The 25,701-nt window shown below is 46.3% G+C and overlaps 1 protein-coding gene across 8 annotated transcripts in view; it reads right to left on the reverse strand.

Moving 5' to 3' along the window:
• Positions 1–596: 596 nt before the first annotated feature.
• Positions 597–25,701, reverse strand: part of LOC125743003 (SH3 and multiple ankyrin repeat domains protein 1-like) — a 71,289-nt gene continuing 46,184 nt past the window's right edge. For 4 of the 8 annotated variants that reach the window (XM_049015551.1, XM_049015548.1, XM_049015550.1 and 1 more), the window contains 10 exons: positions 14,457–14,539; positions 14,080–14,204; positions 13,764–13,899; positions 13,348–13,428; positions 11,121–11,177; positions 10,909–11,024; positions 9,679–9,805; positions 5,667–9,117; positions 3,977–4,906; positions 597–3,652 (listed from right to left, as the gene is read on the reverse strand). In XM_049015551.1, the coding sequence (XP_048871508.1) occupies positions 3,574–3,652; positions 3,977–4,906; positions 5,667–9,117; positions 9,679–9,805; positions 10,909–11,024; positions 11,121–11,177; positions 13,348–13,428; positions 13,764–13,899; positions 14,080–14,204; positions 14,457–14,539 (5,185 nt within the window). In that variant the 3' untranslated portion in view covers positions 597–3,573. The remainder of the gene's footprint in view (positions 3,653–3,976; positions 4,907–5,666; positions 9,118–9,678; positions 9,806–10,908; positions 11,025–11,120; positions 11,178–13,347; positions 13,429–13,763; positions 13,900–14,079; positions 14,205–14,456; positions 14,540–25,701) is intronic. The other 4 variants (XM_049015554.1, XM_049015549.1, XM_049015552.1 and 1 more) reach the window with 4 other exon arrangements.

Here is a 25,701-nt window from a genome sequence, read left to right on the forward strand (position 1 = left end):
GTATCTTCAGGATAACAAATTGTACTGGACCATAAACGTGATAATTTATTAATAAAATAATAAAGTTAGACATTTTGTGCACAAAGATTCTAATAATAATGAAGATTCTAATAATTAATATTACCTTCATAAAAGGACACGTTTTAATAAACCAGTGAATCGCTTAAAATCAGTGGCTTGGTCATTTTACATCACAATTGTAATTACTGGTATTTGAACGACTGGGTGAAAAGATCTTGTACAGTTATTCAGTTTTAATCACAGACTTAATAAGAACTATGTATCTAAAGTTATGTTGTTAAATGACATTTTGCTCAAGGGAACCACCATCTGGTGAATAGCTCTGGAAAACTTACAAGCAATTTCTAAGAAAAACAGATAATCTTCATGTCCCTCTGTTTATATTTTTAACTTTCATTGATTAAGCAGGTAGCAGAACAAAAGTCTTATGACAAGCGTCACAGGGACAAGCGTCTGCTAAGAGTGTCAAGGAGCAGCCCGTGCTGCCAGGAAAAGGTGTAGGAAAGAAATTCGGTGAAGAAGGACGTAATGAAAAGAACCAGTTATTCATTTTATTTCAGCATCTTTATTATAATACTAATATTATATAACCATTATTTTTCATCTCTTAAAACAGTAATTCATATACTGTATGTGTAGGCATATGTGTATATGTGAATCACATATACATTATATATATATCTCCAAATAATATCTCATGTTTTCATATTGTATGATATTTGTTTCTTTACAATTTTAAAATATTCTTTTAAGTGAAACAGTAATGCTTTCTATACTCTCTGGCCAATCCCTTCATCACAATGATACTCTCTCATACTTGCGTAGCGTTGATACCTGGTTTGACTTACATATTTAGTGTAATAAATATTGACCAGTAAACCCTTTCATACTCCATTCTGACAATATCTAACTGAAGTAAGTGGTGATAATTATTTTCAATTATTACAAGGTCTTATATTTAGACCTGGACTACAGCAACTGAATAACAATATATAATGATTAAAATTAACTTAAAGGAAGATGAATAAATGGAAAGTAAAGGCATGGCCATCGATACTTCACTGTGACTGTGCAGGATTGGAGAGAGAGAGCTGAGATCCAAAAGAATAGCAGGGTGGCCCAGACACACTGTATGTTGCTGTGAAAGAGAGAGAGAGACAGATAACAGAGGGACTAGAGCAAGTTGTGTAGAAAGCATTTCAGTAAATGAACAAAGTGTACATTTGCTTCATGTTCAAACATCTGGAAGACAGAGATTCTATAAAACTTTTATAATGCTAGCTGTTATCATGATTGTTATTATAACTATTGTCATGAATGTGTCAGTGGCATTATATTTAGGAAGCAGTAGCATATTTTACCCAATTGTTTTGAATTCATGTTTATAGCATGTGAAATGGGCCACCTTCATCCTTTTTCAACAGACCATAAAAATATAAAAAATAAACAGGAACCCCCCCCCCCCATATGAAAGTGCCTCTGAAGGCTGGCCCACAAAGTCTGTGGGTTTGCAGGATGAAGAAAGTTGGCAAGAAAGAACTCAGAAGATTAAACGTAAACCAACAGACCTGGAAGGTAGTAGAGCCCTTGTTGATTTGATATCTCTAACAAATAAGGGAGAATAAAAACTGAAAAGATGGGCGAAGGAGAAGTGAATCCTCCGTGTGTCGAACATCTGGGACTGCGCAAAATCAAGCCGTCACCATCCGTCTGCATACCTGCTTTTTTTTTTTTCTAAAACTAGCAAAAGGTTTTTTCTTTGAATTTGAGATAGCAGACAGCTCTATATAAAAGAGTACAGAATAAATATATACTTCATAAATCCTGTTGCTATTGACGAAACCTGGCAACCATTCACATATAGGCTGCACAAACTTAACTCTCATTTGCAATTACACTATCGTAAATAAACTGTATGTCATACCTGCTGTGTCCCCTACCCTATTCAGTTTTAAATCACCGTGAAATTGTTTTGCCCAATCATGCTGGAAGTTTATAGGTTCATGGGAGGGACTATAACTCAAAAATGATACAAAATTAATTTCTTCGACGAATAGCAATGGAACCGCAGTGAACAGTAATGGCAGTAACATTTATGAAGGTGATAATAATAATGACAGTAATAATAATTCTCATTATATGAATGACAAGATGCTTATTCCACTTAAACTGCTTAACAATCAGCATTTCAACTCAGATGCAAATATATATTCACTCAGTCGTTCATTCATCCATTTGTTCATTCATTCACCCATAATAATTTGTTCAGTTGTTTAATTTCCTTATAAAGAGTTTTTTTGGAAGGGCTGGATAGAGTGGGTAAGGGAGCAATAGTCTTATAAGTCTCTTCTCCCAAATGTCCCACTTCTCTCTCTCTCTCTCCAATTAAAAGTTTCATAATTGTCCTCCTTCTTGCTGTAGGTGCAGCCGTCGCTTTGATGTTACAGCAGTCTGTAGTTTGCCTTTATTGTCAATATAATTTTGCGGCATTTTTTCTCTAAAAAATGTGACTTTAAAAAGTCTCCTTGGTGATCGTTTTGAGGCGCCTCCCAGTTTATCAACAACTTCCCATGTACGTCTGCACACTCCCGCTTCCTCCAGCGTCCGCAGGTGTGACTCTGCGCTTGTCTCTGTGTATGGGGAGCTGCTTTTGTGTGTCAAAACATAAATGTAACAAATATGAGAGCCTACTGAGATGTCTTATAGATAAAGTCGTGGTTGATAAGGGTTCTGTGGCAAGCGGCACAGTTTACTGAGAGGAGGTCAGTTTCTAGTCAAATAGGAGTTATCAAACGGTAGTTCTTGCCAGCAGTGGAGTCTCCTATACAGAGCTCTGCACCAGCTGGGATGTTGTCACTGAGTGGGAAAAAAGCAAGTACACAAGTACCTCCACAATGCAGTGTTTATTTCCCTAGTAACAGGGAAAGTGGCCAAAATCAAACCAGAAAAATAGGAGAGTGTGAAAACATGATTGAATTGAACAGGCGTGGGGGCCAAGGCATGTAGCTGTTTGTTAATACTTTTATCTCCACTCTTTTTCTTTCTCACACTCTCAAGCACAAAAGTTGCCATTCTCCTCCTAAACTTACAAATAAGTGAGATCAAAAGGTCTGGCTGTAAAACTTTTTAGTTTTATATATATATACATCTATATTTCTCAAAATGTTACTGTTCAAATATGTCATGTAATTTAACATTTATTTAAGTCTGTTCATATGTTAGTGTGTTTAGTGTATTTTTAAATGACATTGTACCTCTGTGTGAGTGTGTGTCTCTGTGTGTGTGCTGTGTCGTGATTTGTGCACACAAGTCTGTCTGTGGTACACACGTCCACCCAACCCTTCGCTTCTCTTCCTCTCTTTTCCCATCTGCTCTTCTCTTTTTCTTCTCTTTTTATTAATCCGCTACTGTCAGTGACAGTAAACCATGCTTCCAACGGTCTGCCAATCCAATATTTACAGTTGTGATCTCTTTCTTTCTCTCTCTCTCTCTCTCTTGCTCTCTCTCCATTCTTTTCCTCATCCCCTTCTCTTTCACTATGTCTTCTTGGCTTCATGTCTCTTCGCTTCTCCTTCGATCGGTCTGACCCTCTCGGGGGGGTAGAGCAGAGACAGGGAATGGTGAAGAGAGCCTATGAAGGAATGCAGAGAGAAACAATTGATATGAATAAACAGAGCACGAGATGGACAACAAATAGTATATACAAGGTGATGGACAACAAAAAGTACACAAAAGGTGATGGACAACAAAGAGCATACACAAGGTGATGGACATGGTGTGACCTTGGGACTCAATGATAATTCTGACAAAATACACCACAAGAGGACATGCTTTCAAAGAAACAAGCTACAGAACTCTCTTCCTCCGTCGTTGCCCTTCCCTTTTCCTTGTCTTTTCTTTATTTTCCTCTTCTTTCCCACTAATCTCTGTTCTCTGTCCTACATCTTTATCTCACCTGTCCATCAGCCTTTTCAATGCTCGCTCGATATTCATGCGGTGACCAACACGGGTCACCCCCAGGTCCAGGTAGTCCTCCTTGGTGAGGGAGGGGAGGTGCGTGCCGTCGATCTCATTGTCCAAGAACTTCTCCCTGTGCTCTCCCAAGTTCAGATAGCCCAGCCAGTCGGCAACGTCGTATTTCGTCCAGTACGGGAGAGGCTTGGAGGCAAAGGGCTTGGTGGACGGAGGCAGGGGCAGGTGCGGATAGCTGAGGCAAGCTGGCGGCGGGAGCGGATGCAGCGGAGGAGAGGACGTGCCTGATAGGAATTGGGTTGGGGAGAGGGAGCGGGAGACCACCAGTGAGGAATTGGGAGGGGGCGCCCCGGAGGGAGCAAAGAGAGGCGGTGAAGGTGAGAAGTAGGGGTCTCCCAGGGGATTGGCTGGCGACGGCGGGGTGATGGAACCCCTTAATTCATAGGGGCTGCCATATAAGGGTGTTGTAGGAAGAATCGGAAGAGAGGAAGGACGAGGGGGGCCAAGCTTTGGCCTATCAGACAAAGAGATAAGTGGGCTGGGTGCACGGCGGCGCTGTAAGTGGTGGGAATGGCTGTGAGACTCAGACCTTCTGGATTCCCGGCTTGGGGCGAACTGGAATTCCAAGGCCTTGCTTCGGTATGAGTGTCTGTGCTTGGGAGAGGTAGGGTATGGGGAGTAGGAGGGGGACAGGGGGGAGTGGGTTTGTGGGGACTGGGAGCGTGCGGTAGGGGGCTGCGGGGACGGAGAGCGGGCCCAGTTGGGGTAGAGCGATGGCTGAGATGATGGGGAGGGCGAGGGCGTTGGGGACAGGGCTGGCTGGGGAGTTAGAGTGGGAGAGGTGGGCAGTGGAGAGGGGGAACGAGCTGTGGGGGTTGGAGGGCTCAGGGCCGAGGAGGAGTCTTCAGAGAACCTGGACGAAAGACAGAGGGCAGGAGTTCAGTAGCTTTTCATTGAGGAACACAGCTCCTCTGCACTGACATCGAATAAAACAGCTGAGCAAGAGCAGGAGGAAGACAGAGAGAATCCCTGAGTAACCTTGCTGTTTGAGGCACAGGCAGACAGACAAGAACGGTATTGACGATTACCGGAAAGAGAGGAGGCTTAAATCCGTACTCACACACACATTTTTGTATATAATCCCTACATATGACCAAAGACTATCCATTTGTCTGTGGATTCTTCTTGGTGCCCAGTGACAAAATATACTGTATATTGCATGTAGAACAGTACAAAAAGAAAAAGAAGAATCTAGAAAAATATCAGATGCCGAAGCACAGGGGACAGATATTTCGAGAGGGGAGTCATACATTGTGCTGACACACTGTTGACTCAGTCACAGTGTAGCAGGGGGGAAGTGACTCAGTGCTGTTTTAATGATGACACACAGGGCTTATCCACACCAGTCACAAATAGAGTAAACAGACACGCCCAGCGTATGGGATGCAGGACAGGACACCAAGACTTTGCAGTAGGTCACAGAAACACAAGTAAAAGCAAACCTGTCCAGAGCATGAGAGACATCTTTCACAAACATACATGCTCGAGACTGCAAGGAAAACACTGAGGAGTGACAAATCTACCTGGACATACATGACTTTCAACAAGGACATTTAGACATATGATACAGATGTCCAACACCAAGTGGAGCCACAGACCGCGAGCAGCCGTACCTGTGTCTAGCCAGGGACCTCTGTCCTCCCCAGCCCTCCATGCTTTTGTTGCCCATCTGCTGCAGCTTGGAACTCAGTTCGTTGATGATGCTGGCTTTCATACTTGAGAGAGGGGGGTGCAATTTCCGTCCTTCCAGAAATACAACACCCCCGTGCGTCCCCTCTTCTCCTGTGCCTTCAGGCCCCCCCCCAGTGCCCCCTTCTCCCCAGAGGGGTTTTAGCTCTGGTGTCCGAGGCCTCTCAATATAGAGGGAGGAATGAGTCCCCAAGCTCTGGCTCTCCCGAACTCTATAGCCCTCATGTCCATTCTCTTCCTCATTGACTTCCTCGCCTTCTAAGACTTCCTCGGCCACTTCCTCTCTCTGTCTTTGGGTGTGAAAGGAGGGCGGCGCAGTGTTGGTCTGTCGATGAAGGTCTGGCACCGACCTCCCACCTTCCTTGTAGCGCTGTACTTTTGGGTAGGTAGAGGGCGCTGTCTTTGAGTTGTGCATCTCAAACGTTTGCCCATCTAAATAAGTCATATAGGAATCGAGGATGCCACTGCCCCTGTCCCCTGGCACCCCCCCTATTCTTTCTCCCTTTTCCCCTCTCATTCCTCCCATCCCTAAGATGTTGTCCAGATGGTGGTCACTACTGCTGCGACTGTCCAGCTCCTCAATCCCAGAATCTACCACGGTCTCCAGGGACTCCCCACTTTTGGCGGAAGTGTGGGTTTGGTCGATGGTCTTGCCCCCACCCGCACTTGCGGTAGTGGTTGCCGCATGCTCCAAGTGCATAAGGGTGGTTGTGGTGGGTGTAGGTGCAGTTGAGGTTGGGGTGGTGCTCACATAGCTCACAGTCGTGGTCGCAACAGATATCCCCCTGTCTTGGGCAGAATTGGCTGTGGGGGTGGGACTGCGGACCACTACGGTGGTCGTGGAAGGAGCAGAAAGAGGGGGAGGGGTGGGAGAGGAGTGTCCCGCATTCTGTGTGCTGTTGTAGAGATGGTGAGAGTGACTGACAGATAGGGGTCTATGGAAGGTGGAGGTGGTGGGAGGAGAGATCGAAGCAGGGGCTGACGATTCTGACAGAGATGGCTGGAGGGTGGAGGGTGATGGTGGAGCTAAAGGGCGGGAGGAGGAGGAGGAAGGGGAGAGGGCTGATTGGGTTAGGTTGGCTACCTCACTGTCATAGGACGTAAGGCTGGATGTGGTGGAATCCCCCGCCTGGGGGGATGTAAGTGGCGTGTGGGAAGGAAAACTTCCTATGAAAGGCTCTTTTTGTCCTGATGGAGGTGGGGGAGGAGGTGGAGGGGGAGGAGGAGGTGGTGGAGGCTTTATGGAAGCGTGTAGGTTACTGGTAATCATTCCTCCCTGATGACCATACCCTGACATTCCTCCCAGACCCCTATCAAAGCTATTGGCGAATTGTAGAGGTGGAGGCAAGGGGTCAGCGAAAACAAACTCATCATCTATGTCTACTGAGGGGGCAGGAGGCGGAAGTACCATCAAACCCAAGCCTCCATTTTCTCCTCCTTCGCTGCCCTTTGTGGGGGCTGGGGCCACCGGGGGAGGGGAGGGGGGAGTCACAGAGAGGATCGAGGCATTGGTGTCACTTTCCATGCGCAAGAAAGTGGGTCTCTGTGGTGGGGCTTGATGGGAAGAGGATTGGGATTGCAGCTGGGAAGCCTGCTGCTCCGGCTTCTTCCCGTACGCCTCCCTCTCCCGCTCCCTGTAGCCTAGCTGATAGTTCTGCGACTGGTAATGATGTGTGTGGATTGGCTTATCTTCTGAAAATCGCACTCTCAACCCCTCCCTGGGTCCCACTTCTTTCTCCTTCTCACTGCCCTCCTCATCCCACACCCCTCCACTACGGTATATCCTCGGGGAAGGTGGGCGGCCTGGTGTGGAGGTGGTGGCAGCGAGAGAGGAAGATGTGACGAGGTAAGAGGAGCTGGAGGACTGGGAAACCGAGGCGGTCGAGGAGGAGGCGATGTGGGGTAGCAGGGATGGTGAGGTGGCGATAGACGGGAAGGCCCCGACACTGGAGAGCTGGCGCCCAAAGTGGTGCTCGCCCCTCTCCCTGCGCATCCTCCCATCATCTTTTAGGGCCCTCTCCCTAGCAGCCAGGGCCAGGCCAAGTGGGGAAGAGGGATCCAGAACCTTCCCAGTCAATGGGTGGATGAAGGTGGTAGCTGGCTGTTTCCCTGCCCGATAGAAATCAGTTGGTACAGATTTGGGCTGGTAGTCACCAGCGGGTGCTGGCGTAGAATATTCCGGGAGCCCGAATGCGGGGGGCATGCTGCGTGCATGATGGATGAAGGTGTCTCCAGAGAACATGCCCTCGTCAATGGATTTGGATGGGCGCAGGCGGGGGGACGGGTTCTCCATCTGGGCGCTGTGCTGCTGCGTTGTCGGGGTCCTCCCTCCACCCAATCCCAATCCAACCTCATCCTCAGCTGAGATGAAGAAGGACGCGCTCTTCCTTCGTGCTTCGTGGAATCGCTCCCTGTCCCTGCGGGCCGCCCCAACTATGGCTGCCCCGAACTGACTGGTGAAATCCACGCTCTCCTGGGCACGGAGGGATGGGAGAGAAGGTCGGAAGGTGGATGAGGGGACGGGGTTTGCTGGAGTCGATCCCGCCGCAGGGCTGGGGGTGGATGTTGGGGGCTCGGCGGGCTCTCCGGGCGATGGTTTGGCTTCAGTGTCTGGTGGTGGCTCTGCATCCACACTGCTGCCCTGGCTGCTCCGGCCGCTGCTGCTCGTGGAAGGTGCCTTAACAATGATGGTCGGGATGGGGATGGAGCTTTTTTCCACAGGGACTTGGGACTTGAGAGCGTGCGTGGGTGTCTGGTTCTCAACTTTGGACTGTTTGACTAAGTGGCCCTTTCCTCTCCTGGCACCTCCTTTGGGTGCACCCCCGCCACCCGCCTGGCCTGCTCCGCCCCTGTCCATGCGGGACACTGGCTGCTGGGAGGCCTGGCTCTGCACAGACGGCTGCTGCTGGCTCATGGGAGCCACGCTGGATGGGGGGACGGCATTGCTGTAGCCCCTCCTCAAAACTGCCGCCCTCCCTGCTGCGGCTCCTACAGATTCTCCAACGTACATGCTGCCTTTGCGAGTGGGCCGACTCGGCTGAGGGTGGGAGGGGTGCGACGAAGGGTGGGAGAAAGGGGCTGCATGGTCCACACCCCCGCTGCCGCCACCCGGCCCTCCACGGCCTGTCTGGGAATAGTGGACTGCCTGCGAGTAGAGCTGGTATTGCGACGACGTGGAAGCCTGGGACACCGAAACTGAGGGCTGTTTCTGCAGCTGTTTCCCTCTCCAGCCCAAGGAGGGCCCTGCAGAGAAAGGAGGGTCAGGTGGGGCAGTGGTGGGGGGCGGAGGGATGTCATCAGAGCCAGGAACCGATAGGCTGCGTGAGAACTTCATAGCCGGAGGGTGAAGGTACTGCTTCTCCTCCTCTGTAACACCTGGAGCAAAGCCAAGTGCAGAGAGTAAGAATGCACATACTCGAAAGCGAAGTATAACGACTAGATAGGACTCTGAGAAACATCTCGAAAAAGGAGGAGCTAGCAGCCAGCTGGACCATGACGACTTACAGGGCGCCAATGATGTCAAACCAAACTCATCACTCATTTTGAATTCTACCACTGGGACTATGCTGGTATCTGTCTGTCCATGTCTTTTGGTCTTGGTTCGTTCTTTGTTAAATTGCACTTAAGTGAGCTGCATGTTCCTTCGTGCCCTTGCTATGCCTACGTGGGTTTGTCTGCACCACAGCTTCAGTGAGTTTGCTCTGGCGTCTGTATATCTGTCGCAACAGACAGACATACAGATGAGTACAGTCCAGCCCAGTACTGTCCTAGACAGTACTGACCTTTACTGTACACGGCTGTACAGTAGAGACACAGAGCACAAAACGGTACAGACAAAGCAGACTGGAGCCTTACGTATCGTATAGCACAGTCACGCAGAACAGTACAGTGAAGTACGGACCAAGGACGGACAGACAGATAAACAGACAACCTCACCGATGGATTTCTGTCGCAGCATCATACCGTGCTGTGGAGCATGGCCTGACATTAATTGTGCTCGGTCATAGCCAAACCCTGATCCCGATGACATCATGCCGACTCCTGATTGGTCGTAATTTGCCTGCTGAAAAGAAGCAACAGACAGGGAAAAAAATAAACGCAGTCAGTGGAAATGCTAACATAAATTACCTAAAGAGGAAACATGGACAAGGCCTGACATTCACATCCTCATGCAAGTACAGGCAGTTCTTGACCGATGTAAGTAATCCGTTCCATAAACTATACCCCCCCATTCCATTCAAGACACCTTATAGCAAAAAACACATAATCAATAAATTTACTACTAATACATAATAAAGAACACATTAAATAAATGAAAAGATAAAGTGTAAATTCGCAGGTGTACGCCGACTTTTTGCATTAGCGCTTCCTTAATCTCTCAGATATCTTGGGCATAAGTTTGGATTTAGGCAAGTTGACTTTACATGAGTCAGGAGCTGCCTCTATATTTAATTCATCTCGTCTGCTCTTCTGTTGACTTGCAAGGAGTTAGAAGGTCTCATAGTAAACTTTGCAGAGTAGTAGTCAAACCATATTTGGCGAACAAGTATTGCAGGGGAACTTGTCTGTCTGACACTCCAAGATCTGGCTTTCTCTGTGGGGACTGTCATGCTGCCTGGCACAGACTCACAATGGTGTGACATTCCGATTTGTAGCATAGCGAAAACAGACCCATGAATTATAAAGTTACGTGCAGCCAAAGGAGTGTTAGGAAGATGCCAGAGACTGTACGCAGGAGCCTAAATCCTAAACCAGAAGTTCTCAAAGTTTTTGGTCAAAGGTCCACATCAGCTTTTAGTTCAGAGGTCCGGATTGATTTTCAATAACAAGACAGCATTTCAACTTTAAGAAATAAACAATAATCTTCCATATGGACACCAATATATAACAACAATGGGTACTTTTTCACGCTCGTTTATTGTTTCGACTGTCTGTCATGGGGGGGAGGGGTTTGACGAATTATATTGGTACGGAGTTTGGTGATTCTACATTGTATTTTTGAACTTCAAACCATGTTAAGCCTTTTTACGTTAACCATATTGATTCTTAAGGTGCATTGGGTCCAGATTAATTTGCGGTTCGGTCCTCATCCAGACTGCGGTCTGGACTTTGTGAAACCCTGCCCTAAACAAACCACACAGGATTAGAGTAAAATGTGTGCTATACTTCATTGGAGTAGATGCCTCTGTTCTTGTCTCGCTTTCCACCATGAGGCCGTGGCCCTTGTCCTTCAGAAGTGCTGATAGTCTGCTGGGCAGCCGCCAGGATCTCATCTAGCTTATCTGTGAGGGAAGGAAGTACAGAGTCCGTCCACGCATCTTCCTGTCCAATACAGGGCCTGGCAAGCACTCGAGCAGTAAATTTGTCTGTACTCTTACTTAATGCCATCTGATAGACCGTCCTCTTCTTCTCCGAAACCTGCGAAGCCTCGAATTCTGAAATGACAGAAACTTCTTACGTTTTATAAGTTAAACAAGGACGGCGTTAAATATTATCACTGTGCACACGCACACACAAACACAAGGGATCTACGAACAGAGCACATGAATAGATAATGGAGGGAGTAGCCATCGTCACCTGCTTTTTTCTTCCAAGGAGAGGCAGCTGCAACATCCAAAATGGAGAAGGATTTAATTGAAGTATTGCTACGAGCCCCCGTATTTCCGATTAGTGTAAACATTCAGATTATTGCGTTAGCAGTGCTAACTTGTACATGTGAGAGTGGATGGCTACATGCTTTCCGTTCAGATGAGGTGTAATCTATCGCAAAACAGGTGTATCTCTCTCACCTTTCTCCACTATTAGATGTCCATGCAGCAGGAACAAAAATAGAAAAGATGAGTTTTGAGTCACACATAGATTGTTTTTGCCCATGGGGATAGTGGGGTTCATGTGATTTTTAATTTTTTCCTTTGCTTCTGTTTTTGTCCCGGTCACTGCGAGCTGCACACAGGTCTGGTGTACGTGTCACGTGTCGAGAGTGGATGGTGTGATGTGCATTCTAACACGCCGATATCTGGAGTGGGGGGTAGTGGCTGGCTTTTGGTAGAGGCTGCCTCATTACCGCATTAGCATTGTGGGTCAAGGGCTTAACTGCTACGCTGCCTCAACACCGCCTTAGGTCATAGTGTTGGCATGTAGCATTTAATAGTATGTTTGATGGGGAGGCCAGCCTGCATCAGAGGCAGGGCGTGCTGGACAGGAGTGCAGTGAAATGGGGGACTTATGGATTCTGGAAGATTCTCCTAAGCATAGGTAATGCACCATATACTGCAGAGGTTCAGCCTAGCAGTTTCATAATGAAAATCCTCATTCTTTATTAAGTGATCTGCGAAACATGTAGCAAAAGTTAATACATGTGCTTAACCAAAGTCTGTGGTGTGATAAACATGTTTGGTTGAATGTCAATAATGTACTGAAATACATCCACAAACAGACTCAAAACCTCACTTTCCTGCTGTGGACCGATTGAAAGACTCGAGAAAAGAGGTATCATTCGTCAGAGTGCAATTGTGGATTCTGCACAGCTGATTCCACTGCAGGAGATTCATCTTCATCCCCCAAGATGCTCCAAGGTTGCTGGAGCAAAATATCTGGCAACTGCCTCTTAAAGGGGCCGAGCACTGGAATGATACTCCTCAATCTTTAAATCCAGTATCCGGAATGGAGAAACGTGAAAGTGAAGTTCTGAGACATGTAAGACAAAACAATCAATACCATGGTTAATGGGAAACACTTTTAACGGCCCTTAAAGGAGAATCAACCAGAAATAACACAGGATGTTACAAAGAAGAAACATAGCTGACTGTAAACACAACTCTGTCTTTGAGAGACCTCGCTGGGCCAAGCCTCCAAGACTCAGCTCCTGTAAACGGCACCTGTAGTTGAATTCCTGCAAGACCACTGCTTTTCTTCTGTGATTATCTGAAGTGACATACTTTCCATAATCATAGCTAATTGCCCCCCTGAGAGATGTGCCACAGTGCCACCCACTGCCAGCGTGTTGCACCTCAAGTCCTGCTGATTTTCTGCTCCCTATTCTGTTACTAGGACAACGTACTGTCACTTAGATACAGGATGTTAGTGGGGAATATTGGGAGTCCTTCGGAATGACATTTGGGCTGTGGGTTGGTGGGTAGAGAGGGATGAAGGGGGGGATTGGTTGGGCTGGGGAGATTTCAGGGTCAGTCGGGTGTTGCAATATTAGGGTTACCTGCAGTACGGGTGCTGGAAGGGACTGTGGAATTTCTGCAAGAACAGTGAAATCCACTGAAAACTGCAGTTCACTTTTTATTTCCTTGTTGGTTAATATAAAACTCTTTCACAGAAGTATGTGAATTTCAAGATGATCCCTGCTCGTTACATGGCCAATATTATTGACCACTCCCTTATACTTTCTGTGTACCTTACGGCCAATCCCCGTTTCTCTTCCACTATCCTACTAAGGGCTCACCAATCCATCTTATCACCCTACTTCTTTCACTGCTTTTCAGCCTCTTACTTTTTCATTTAGCTAATGACATTTGTGGATGCTCCCGTCCCCCCTTTGTCACTGGCTTGCTGGGTTATTTTTCAGTCTCGTCCCTCCCCCTCATTGTGCCTTACCCATTTCCTCCAGCTCTGAGGTCATGGATTTGGAGCGCAATGCAATTGCAGGTGGAGTCAGTCTCTTACTCTGCTGGGGAACTGCCAAGAAAGAGGAATAAAGAACCAAGCGGGAGATGGGGGTGGCAAATCAGATGTTTCACATGCATAATTATAACACAGATAATTGTTGTAGATGTATAACAATACAATGCAAAATGTTTGATATAAAATCATTCTGCAAGTGTACAATATGTATAATAATCTTTATTTCTGATAACAAAAGTATCACCAACCTATAACGAAACATCTCCTTTCAGTTCTAAAGTTAATGATGATTGCTACTTGATAATTACTGATACAATTTCAGCCTTGAAAGACTGCAAAGCATACTCCTAATTTAACCACATGTCCATTGTTCCTTGGCAGCCCTTTACCTTTTTTCCTGGACGCCTCCTCCATCTCCGGGTTGCGCGTTACCATGACGACTTTGACCATGAGGCTGTTGCCTCCTTGGCGGATCATGTTGACCACCTGCCGGTGCCCCACCTTCACCACATTGTGACCGTTCACCTTGGGTTGATGTCAGGGTCAAGAAAAAGAGGCAGTCAAGAAAAGCTCTGTGAACGAATCATGCTAGCAGATGAACAGCTGCTGTATTTGCATTGTTTACCAGAGGCCTGCAAAGCCATGCTACTTTGAGTCATTTATAAAGCCATGGTATGTCTGATATACCAGGCCTTGGAGACACACCTCAATAAGGAAGTCTCCCATTCGCAGGCCAGCTCTCCAGGCTACTCCCCCCTCATCAACCGACTCCAGGTACTGCAGCGCCGGGAATGCTGGGGTTGGAGTAAACTCCTCGATTGGAGTCTGAGCTAGAGAGAGAGAGGATGCAATGAGAGAGGGGAGAAGCGCAGATAATTAGAAGAGAAGGGGCCTGCCGGAAGAGTGATGAGGCGCATTTATGAATATATATCCATGTGATGATGGTGGATTGGTATGCGCTGTGGCAATCGCAGCACGCCTTGAGGAACATGAGAGAGAAGGTGAAGCCATAGGCGGCGAGGAGCAATGGACAGCATGGGGTGAAGGCAGGGGGGCGGGACGGTGTGAGAGGGACAGCTGACCTTTGGCACCCCGCAGCACAAAGCCAAAGCCCTCGTTGTCCTTCTTCTGCAGGAGCACGGTCTTCTCTTTGATGATGTAGTCACTGGGAGAGAGTGGTGTAGGAAGGGGAAGTCAGTTCTGCGTGCATTTCACCGTAGGACTGAGTGACACCCTGTCACTGACCACCGGGCTGAGAACCATAAAGAGAGATGAGGCATGCATGTTGGAGGGTAACCTCGCTTCTGTCCTGCACATCGGTGGAGGTCCTGTAAAGGCTGGCTGACTGCACTGCAACCGGCAGGCACAGGGCCGCTTCATGCCATTCCACGCGGGGGAGATAAATGTTTAAAGGCTGAATCGGCGAGCAAGTTTAGCGGGCAGATGGCGGCCACGCCTTCGGGTTCCCCCCACTGTTGGGGGTATGGGGAGAGCCACGCGACTCACATGCCCAGCACTCTCCCCCTTCCCTAGTGACATCACCACCTGTGCAGGAAATGCCAGCAGTGATCGCTGACCAATCACAATGGCCACACTGACTCCAGACCTATAGTAGATAAGGATGGGTTTATAATAGGTTTGGAGCAGTAACAGCCCTGGGATAAAAGGGGCCCAAAGTCTCAGTGCCTCATGTACAAGGTATGAAAAAAGATCTGGAGAAGACTGGGAAGTGAGGAACACAAATGCTGAAGAGGTGGACACTGGTCCAAGCTCACTGGTGGCTGGCGTAATCCAGCACAGAACCTCCTAAGGAGCTATATTCCATTACGTGGACCTCACAGCTGAAGATCCAAGTGTTCGGTGTGTTCCACCCATGCCCTGTCCTCTCAGGGCTTTGTCCCTGTCTCCCCTTGCCATCTCCTTGTTCTGGTGTTATCCTTTCCCAAACCAGACACTTAGTCACTTTGTCTTTCATCTTGCCGACGTGTCAATCAGCGAGTCAGCGTGCCAATCAGCCATTGGCAGTAACAGTCACAGTGTTGGCTGTAGCAGTCACACCGGCGGCTGTAGCAGTCACAGCAGCAGTTGTAGCAGTTACACCGGCAGCTGTACCAGTTACACCAGCAGCTGTTGCAGTTACACTGTGGGCTGTAACAGTCACACAGTCAGCTGTAGCAGTCACACCAGCATCTGTTGCAGTCACATTGTCGGCTGTAGCTGTCATACTGTCGGCTGTAGCTGAGACGCCAGCAGCTGTAGCAGTCACACAGTTGATTGTAGCTGTGTCACCGGCAGCTGTAGCAGTCACACAGTCGATTGTAGCTGTGTCACCGGCAGCTGTAGCAGTCACACAGTCGATTGTAGCTGTGTCACCGGCAGCTGTAGCAGTCACACAGTCGGCTGAGGCACTAACACCATCAGCTGTATCAGTCACACTATTGGCCTGCTCGGAAGCCAGCCGCATACAGTGTTCAGCTACTGTAACTTACTGTCCAAACACGCTGCTAATCTCACCATACTCTGGCACATTAAGTGCCCCTCAGCATCTGTCTCATGCTCTCTGGTTCCGTCTCTCTGCGTTTCTTCTGCTCTCCAAAGAACCTGAGACCCTTGTCCCGCAACTGGTAAGTTTTAAAGATGCACGGGGATATTCCAGGGGACCCCACTGCTATTACACCGGATTAAACTCCCAGCCCGTCCACACTGCCTGTGTCACTGTTTGTCTGTCCATCCTTGAAACCTGTGTGAAGCATGTAATGCTGAACACAGAGCCGTATCGTTTTATCCTCCCTTGATGCTTCCTTATTCCTGCCTCCTTGCCCTCAGCACCATTCTGATGGAGGCATGTATCCCTGCATCTCTGCTACAGTACCTGCCTCACTCTGCCGTTTTTTCCTGTCCGTCTGTACATACTGTCCTATCAGCCCACTTCCAAACTGCAGCGCAAAGGCTGCTCCGCTCATGCATTCCGCTCTGTGTTCGGCTTATATACAGAGGAAGCAGCTGCGTGTCTCCACAGAGCACATCCTGTAAACACACACACAGACACATACGCACGCCCCAACCCGCCCCCCAACCAAGCAAAGCAACAGCATCGATACCTGTTTAAGAATGCCGTCTCCCGCCTCTTTTCCCCTCTATATCTCTCTATTCCAACAGCAGTTCCCCAAACCACGCAGCCCGATCCACACAAACACGCACACACACACAGTTATAAGCCCAGCAATCTGCCAATCAGAATATCATCAATTTCGGATTCCCCCCCAGAGAATCTATCAGTCTGAGACGCACGCCGCATGCTGACATGTTGGGAGGGAGAGGCATTCCGGGGGAAGCTGCCCAGCGGATTCGCACAGTAAATACACGGAAAGGGAGCCATGGAGACGAGCCCCTGCATCCGGCTGGTGCCCCTGTGCCTCCCCAAGCCGAACACACACTCGCACACGCACACGGAAAATGCACGGATTCGCACCGCTGCCCGTCGGCCTACCCCATGCTCACATGTACTCCTCCATCCAGCCATGTCCTCGCACATGCATCAGCCTCTCGCCCTCCATCTCTCCGTCTCTCCATCACCCTCTCCCTCCCTCCACAGCCGGCATGGAAAAAAAAAAAAGCCACTACCTGTAAATGAACCAAACGCTCCTGTTTTTGGGGCCTAGGGATGGCCAGGAAGAAGAGAGGGAGAGAGGGAGAGATAGATCCCCCTCTCCGCATCCCCCCATCGCCATTTCCCCCCCCTCCTCCTCCTCCTCCTCGTCTTCCAGCGAGAGAACAGCCAGGGAGAGCCGCGAGAGGGGAGGAGAGGAGGAGAGAGAGACAGAGCGAGAGAGAGAGAGGGCCTAGCACTCCCAGGCCCTTCATGCTTAAGACAGAGCGAGAGAGGAAGAGAGAGAGAGCGAGCGAAAGAGGGAGGGAGACGCTTTTCTTTGACTGCGACAGTGAGAGAGAGGGAAAGAGAGAGAGTGTGCGAGAGCGAGGGAGGGATGGAGAAAGGGAGTGAATGAGAGAGGGGGGAGGGGCAGCCAGTGTCATTTGACATATAAGAGGGAACGGGAAAATTAGGTAATGTTGGGAGGGGGGAGAGGAGTGACTGGGATCGCCAATTTTATGACTGTGCTGATTTCAGACACATACAGAAGCGGCTTAACGCCATCATCGGATTCATGCACACACTGCTGACGGCTGGCTAATGGCAGCTGACAAATGCAAACACGTATACAGCAAACACGCCCTTATGTGCACAAAGCCTTACATAAGGAACGCTACATTTAAAGCAAGGGAAACTGAACCCAAACGCATGCATCAGATGCTAAAAGCTAAAGCTAAAAACATAAAGCCATCGCAAACCCATTCGGCATCAAACCCATTCGGCTGATACTCGATCTCTATGTCTTGGGTTACAGCTGAGAGTTTTTATCCTGGAGACTGAAATAAGCTTACAGTACATGAGGCCTAATCCATCAACTCTCCCCATTGTTGGACTTTCCCCAGCACTACGTCCATTAGACCAACCAACAAAGGTTTTTGTTGCTTATTGGAGCTCATTCCTCAAAATGGAATCATTCAGCTTTTGGGGTTCAGCCCTGATTCTTCCTGACTGGCACTGGAGCACAAAATGTGATGAAATTCAGCATGTGTGACCAAAAATCATTATGGTTAAACAGTTATGACTGGAATAGGAATTATCTTCAAAACAAATCTGTATGCAGAGAATATATAAACATATATTAAAACAATCAAACCACAATGAGGTGGAAGGAAAAGATCATTATAGAATTCTAATTTAATATTAGAATATTAGAACTAATTTAATAAAACTATACATATTAGTTTTCAAAAAAACAGAAAAGACCCAAAAATGCCAATTAGATGCACAAATTGACAGTTTAAAACTCCAAGAGGTGATGTCATGTTTCAATTTCAACGCTGTTGATCCAACTAAGAAATCTGATCTCGCTTTTTGACTCAGATCTGTGCTTCAGTACTTGTGCTTGCTAATTCTGTGCCCTACAACACAGATATGCTTAAAAACTAAGCTGATCTCTTGTTCTCCTCGTCACTACCACAGCAGTACAGATTACCGCAAAGCCTCCGTTTCAGGGAGTCTGAATTGCACCTTTTCTACTCTATGGTGAATACTGTTATAAGCATCATAACCAGAACTAGAAAACATGATCACTTTAGACTTGTAACTTAGAAACTCTACTTCAGGAGACTTAAGAATTAGTGCTCCTGCATGAATGGAATGGCTGAACTCAGCATGCACCTACAAACAGGAAGTAGTGCTCTCCAAACAAACATGCAGGTCTTGTTAAAACAGAAGTGATGCCTGTACAGATTTAACAGCAGACTGAACTGGAGGAGCTTTGACTGCAGGCTAGCCGTGCCGTGCTGGATCTGCCGGAGCTCTTATCTGTAAGCCTTTGAGTACACGCCTGTCACATTGCTACCTGCTGGCTATGCTGGTGTCCACGTCTCCTGTACGAGGCCCTGTCTCGGCCCCCCAACAGTCAGTGCTGCGTCAAATGACAAGCCCTGCAATTGGCGGAGGGGCCCTGCTCTCCCCCAGCTTGGACAAGTTCAGGATGGTTCAGAAGATTCAGGTTTCCAGACACTCAGCCTGTTTTTCTCTGACTTTTACCACGTTTAATTTTTTAAAATGTGACATGCTTAAGAAATCGTTTCAAGTCTACAATTAAGTCTACTTGCATTAGATAGGGCACATTAACAGAATAGCAATGACTCTGAGGCGTACCTCAGCACATACTTGGATAGGCGGCGCTGGTGTGCATGTTCTAGCTGTATTGCTAATAGCAGAGGTGGAGATTTCAGGTCCAGAGAGTACAACTCCAGACCATGGTTTTCTTCCAACCAACCAGTTGAGTATAAAGACTCACAGAAATAGAGCAACAAAATCTTGGTCTGGATTTGTAGTCTCCGGTCCTGAAATCGCCACCTTTGGCTAATAGCTCCTTTAAGCACAGGACCACTTCATACACCAAATGTCACTGGTTTTTAATGTCACTGTTATGGCTTTCCATGAAAGTACTTAATTTAAAAACCATAAAACTATAACAACTTCCATCTTAAAACCATTTTTATTTTATTAAAGGCAATAAGTCGATTTTATTGTAATTTATCCAAAAATGTATCTTTCATTTTAATAAATTATGAAGTGATTTTTCTCCCTGTACTTTTGTTTATGCTACTTTCAGTTTTCATTACAGACAATGACTGCTGTGCCACTGCTTACCATGTCCATCCATTCACCTTTCATAAGCGTTTATCCAGGACAGGGTCACAGTAATTGACTGCAACAGCGCACATAGTGACATTTAGAGAATGTTCCAGACAATGTCAGACTGGAAAAACACATGTTGGGGCCCTATTCAGGTACCAGGGTTGGGTTTAGGATTTTTTTAATGTTCTAATTTCATCCCTTAGCATTAAGGGGTAGAAAGGGCCTCTTCAGGAAATCCACCCACTTATTTGGGCTACCTGAAACATGGGCTGCGGAAGGGGGGTAAGGCAGGTACCTTTTAGGGAATCATGAAGAATGGCGAACAAAAAATAAATTAATAATTAAAGAAAAGATAAAATCTTTAAAGATATCCATGATTTTTAGGCAAGGCAAATAGTATTGCTCACTCTCGAGTTTTACAATTTTACTTCTTATTAGACTGTATATTTAATGTTATGCCATCGGCAGCATTAGCCAAATGTCAACATGCATCATGAGACACAAAATTGTATTTTGCCAATTTAGAGAAAAGGCATAGGCAGTAGTTTATATCTGAGTCTTCCATGACTTTATGTCTCCCGTAACCCCCCCCCCCCCCCCCCCCAGTTCAGATGTTCCATGGTCCATGACCTGAATCACTCTTAGCCCAAATCGCATTAATACACACAGAGATAAACAGCACATCTGGCTATCGATAAAGAACTACACGTTTTTTTAAGTGGCTTGACAGCCATGAAAATAAATTAAAATATTAATCAGGGACATTTATACAATGTGTTGATGGAAAAAGATGAGAAGGACAACCAGCTACAAGATGTATGAGCTCAATTACTATAATCCTGAAGATGCCTACAGGACACGAGACAGGACTTTCTGGTGAAATAATTGCTACATTTTATTCTTAAAAATACATAGTAAAAAATAATATATTATTTTGTTTTATTTTTCTAAAGCGACAATAAATATGAATATGAACTCAGTAACTGCAGTTATTTAAACATAAAATTCAATGCGAGAAAAAATGTGCAGTGTGTTATGTTTGGTAAATGAAACAGTGATCAGCCGGATTGGCAGGTTTATACAGCAGACTGACTGTGTAGTATGTACCCCTGCAATAGCAGAACCTGAGACTGTGGAAGCAAAAGCAACAGAGTTAAATGGCAAATGTTATGTATCTTGACAAGTTAAATGTGAAAGAAATTGTCAGCTTTATTCAAAAATAAATCCAAACTATTTTCATTTACATTACGTTTATATTCTTCCACTGTGGAGCACCACGCAGTGGGAAGATTCATACATTTAAACCACAGTTTCTGTTTTGCTTTAAATACTGTACTTACTGCCTCATGAAATGCGTGAGCTTTTCAGAAGCTGTACTGTGAGTTATAAGAAAAATACATTCTTAAATGCTAGCAATACAAATATATATTTGGTGAGGTATTATACACAGACACAAAATATTATATAAAACAAACCGCATGTGACAAGAAGAATGTTAGTTCACCCCCATCCCACCTAATCCCTACTCCACCCCCCCCACCCCCAAAGCTCTATAACTTTGAGAATTACTTGATGGATCAACTTGAAATGCATATTCATACATTAATTAACTACACTTATTCATTTATTGCACATTCCACTTACATGCTAATTTGCATGGAATATATCTCCACTAGTTAACAGCATTTCTATGTAATGTCAAACAGAGACACACACATACAGACACATGCAGACCCCACTGTGATTTTCCTTCTCAGATCAAATATTACCACTACATAGATTGTCTTTTACTGTACACACACAAGCTGCAGTTAGTTGGCAAAAAAAACATATCACATAACAGATCCCAAACTTGTAAAAGCTACGTAAACACTAACAAGGAAAGAAAAAGCTGTTATATTGGCATTTTAACTTTGAAAATAAAAATATATTTTAACGCTAGTCTTTTAAGAGAGAGGTGAGGAGCATGCACTGATTACAGTGCATTTCTGCACTCACCACATGACAAACCACCTCAGGGATGAGAGCCTGAGTGCAGCCATGCAGCAGGTGACACCTCAGCACAACACTAGTCCAAATGGTGCCAGTCCTGCTACCAGCCCCCAAGTTTTTCCCTGTAAGATGGAGGATCTCCTTTGAGAGCTGGATGTAGATTAACGTCAAGATGCAGCAATTGCAGGTTAAGGGCCTTGCTCAAGGGCCCAACAGAGTAGAATCACTCTGGGCATTCATGGGATTTAAACCAACAACCTTTCAGTTGCTGGAACAGATCCCTAGCCTCAGAACCATCACTCTGCCCCAGTCTTTTAAGATGAGCATACAAATGACAGAGGCTGACAAAAGATGATGAAGACATTGAAATATTATGTGAATGGTCCCTTCACCGCCCCCCCACCCTCCCCAATCTAATCCCTACTCCTCCCACACTCCAACCTCTATTTGTACTCCCCCCATACAGTAGACTCGAGTGGTATCTAATTTCATACCATCATGTCGTCCATACAAGTGAAGGGATTCAGTCAGCCAAATAAACATATCGCGGTATAGCGAAAATATTACCATCGTATTGCCCTAACCTGTCCCACCTGTGCAAAAACATCTTTATAAAAAGTTGAGCTTTTTGTGATTTGTCTCAGTTTAATCAGGTTTGCCTGATCTACAGCTGTTCTTTCAACTGCTGAGTAGGACAACGGAAATGTGACATAATTAAATTCCGGCACGATAAATATTGGTGAACGAAAACACTGCAGTATAACAAAAATATGGTACCATCCAAGCCTACCCTCCACACTCTCCCCACCTCTCAAAAAGTCCCTATTAAAAGACTAACTTTATTCAAATTCCCCTACGATAAGTTTTACCAAGCTCCCCATGATACTGGCTACTGGATCGCTACTGGTAAAACTTGCTGAATGGGGGGAGCTGGTGACAAAAAAATATATGAACTTTATTTTTAAATATTCAGAAAATCATCTTGAGCCCCACATACATGGAATACCGCTAGATGGCAGATGGCTCTGTTCACAAGGTGGCTTCCACAGCCACCCTTTCCGCTTACTACTGCCACCTAGTGCTGATTTAACTTAGGGGCAATTTGAGTTATGTGTTTCAGATGTAGATTTTCACCCATATAATGTTTGGTGAAATGGTAATAAGATCAAACAGAATAAACAAAATACCCTAATATCAGTAAACAGAGTCTCAAAGTCAAACAGAATCAGGTGTCAGAAGCTGTCCTGTTTTGCTATCACTGTGCAATGCTGCTTCAGGTTTGGTGTGATCTGTCTGGAAATTTGGATCCAGATAGTCACCCATACAACATGTCTGCAAAGTTTGAAAAAGACTTGAGAAAATATTTTTGAGTTATCAACACATCTGGACATAGCCGGGCATAATTAACAACCTGATCAGTTTGTCATGCTTTTCAGATGCGTATCAGGGATGCGCAGTAGTGTCAAACCAAATTATTGCGAGTTATCTTTGGAAATTTTCCTTGTGTAATAGCGGAGCTGTGAGGGTGACCTTTACATTAACATGTTAGCATGTCAAGGATGCCGCTTCAGCAGCAAAGGTTGCTGTTTCACAGTAAGCTGTTCCTGCTTTGCCCTTCTTTCATTGGGTGATTGCTTAGTAATATCTACAGTGCTGTATATGGGATTTACAGTTTCGTTATTAAAGTGGTACCGTATAGAATAATGAAAATAATGCGACTAATATCAGTGCATTAATGTTAATGATGATGACAATAATAATTCCCCTGTTGGGCACTGCAGCACTGGATATGCCCTCGCATTCTCGTGTATTAGGTTTTGCATGTGCCCTGGGCTGGTCTAGCTGAACTGCAACTCAGGCTTCGCTGGGGCAGTTTCAGCAGGCATCACCCAGTCCCTGATTTCACTGAAGGCGGCTGCTCACCTTGTTCCTCAAGCTTATCAGCTTATTTTGCTTCCTTACACAGTAAGTTTGACTTTTTTTCTTCCTGCCCCCCTTAATCCATGCAATCCCTTCCATCAGAGCTGCATTTTGCTCACCCCCCCAGCTTCCCATTCCACTCTTCCCTCTTCACCTCCATCCCTCCATCCCCAGCTGCCACAAGAGCACACGGCTCAGCCGTCACTTCATCCCTCACTTTCTGTCCCTCTCATATGTTTCTGGAAGAAGAGGGGGTAAAAAATGAGGGGTGAGATTTGCTGATATGGACGTGCTGACTTTGTATGTTGTACTGTGACCCCTCCCCCATTAAGGAGAGGGCAGAGTTGGGGGAGCATGTCCTAAGTCAGAAACTGGACAGCTGTGATACAAAGACCACCATGTCGATCTGTTGTGGGAGCAAAGATGACAGCGGAAGAAAGGGACACATCAGCTGGAGCCCTCTGTAGTCCCCTGTGGCCCCCTGGCACTCTCTGGGCCACATTGGGGCCCACTGTCAACACTTGGGCCAGCTGTGGCCCCCTGGCATTCTCTGGGCCACATTGGGGCCCACTGTCACACACTCAGGCCCGCTGTGGCCCCCTGATGCTCTCTGGGGCTCACAGGGAACCCCTGGTGCTTGCTGGGGCTGACTGGAGTTTGCCGGGGCCCCCTGGTGCTCTCTGGGATTCGTTGGGGCTCCCTGCAGCCTGCTGTGGCCCATTGGCACTCTCTGGGGCTTGCTAGGGCCCCTTGGCACACGCTGGGGTTGATTGGGGCCCACTGTGGCTCACTGCCACTGTCTGTGGCTCACTGGGGCCCACTGGCACTCTTTGGGACTTGCTGGAGCCCCCAGGGGCCAACTGGCACTCTCTGGGGCCTGTCGGGGCCCACCAGCAGTCCTGACAGGAATAGCAAATGACCAACGAGTCACGCCCAGTGGCTTCGCCAGTTATCTCATTATTTCCCGCAGCTCTCGTTCTTCACATTAATCATGTTCCATTTCACAATTGCGACATATAGATAACAACCTCGAGCATAAAGCAGAGCAGCTCAGACTCCCACCACTCCGACGCAGATTTTCCGTGGCAGATATTGATGAAGCTGCTGCTGTTTTCTCAACAGCACTGGCCAATCCTGAGCTTTCAGCCAATAGGAGACTTCCAAGTATGCTACATGTCACTGGAGGGTAGCTAATCAAAATATTAGCATAATATGGCCCTATCAGAAATCAATCGTCATTGATGTAGGTGAAAGAAATGCTATCTTAATTCAAATAAAAAAGTCTCATATAGAGATAGAAAAGCAAAATAAAGGACAGGGACTAAAACTAAGAAGTTTAGTGTGTTCCCCTACCTCGTGCCCTAGGTTGTGAGAGATCCCTAAACAACCCATATCACAGACAAGTAGCCATTTAGTCAAGAATTCTTACACTGAGACCAAGTCATTACCAAGGTCAGAGTGTATCGAGACCGAAACAAGGCCAAGACCAAAGCAGGGCAAGAGTAAGACAAGACCATGACCAAGGCAAGGCGAGACTGAGACAAGACCAAGACCAAGGTAGGGCAGGACCAAGTCAAGATCAGAAACAGACTAATGTTTGAGTCTACATAACACAATACAGTATAAAATGTGGAGCATAGGCACCATCTTGAGGATAGGCAGTATGGCTTAAAATTTGTGTCACAGTATAATTTGAAACATGGGTGTTTTGTCTTAAAATTTTAATACACATGCTTTTTTAAAAAAAGTTAATTTTTTTTCAAATACGATGCACCTTATTGGTTGCATTTGAACTTTGAAGCAGGACGTTTTATACCCAATTACAGTACTGTGTTAATCCTTCGAACCTATCTGTATATATTTTGAGTTCTTCTATCCCTTTCATATTAGGCGTATTACATTGTATGTACATGAGTTAGCCACATATACTTTATGGTTTTGTTTTCAGGACATTCTGGGCTACTAAGATATGTCATAATTTGATGTGTAAATCCTGACACAGTTATATCATCCTTCTTATGAGGAAAAACTACTTGCGCCTATTGAAATTTCTCAATTTCTTATTTTATTCATTTTTAATATGGGGTGGCATGGGGGTGCAGTGGTTAGCACTGTTGCCTCACACCTTTGGGACCCGGGTTCAAGTCTCTGCCTGAGTTACAGTTCATGTG

Source organism: Brienomyrus brachyistius, chromosome 5 (genome assembly GCF_023856365.1).
Source record: "Brienomyrus brachyistius isolate T26 chromosome 5, BBRACH_0.4, whole genome shotgun sequence".
NCBI classification, from domain to species: domain Eukaryota; kingdom Metazoa; phylum Chordata; class Actinopteri; order Osteoglossiformes; family Mormyridae; genus Brienomyrus; species Brienomyrus brachyistius.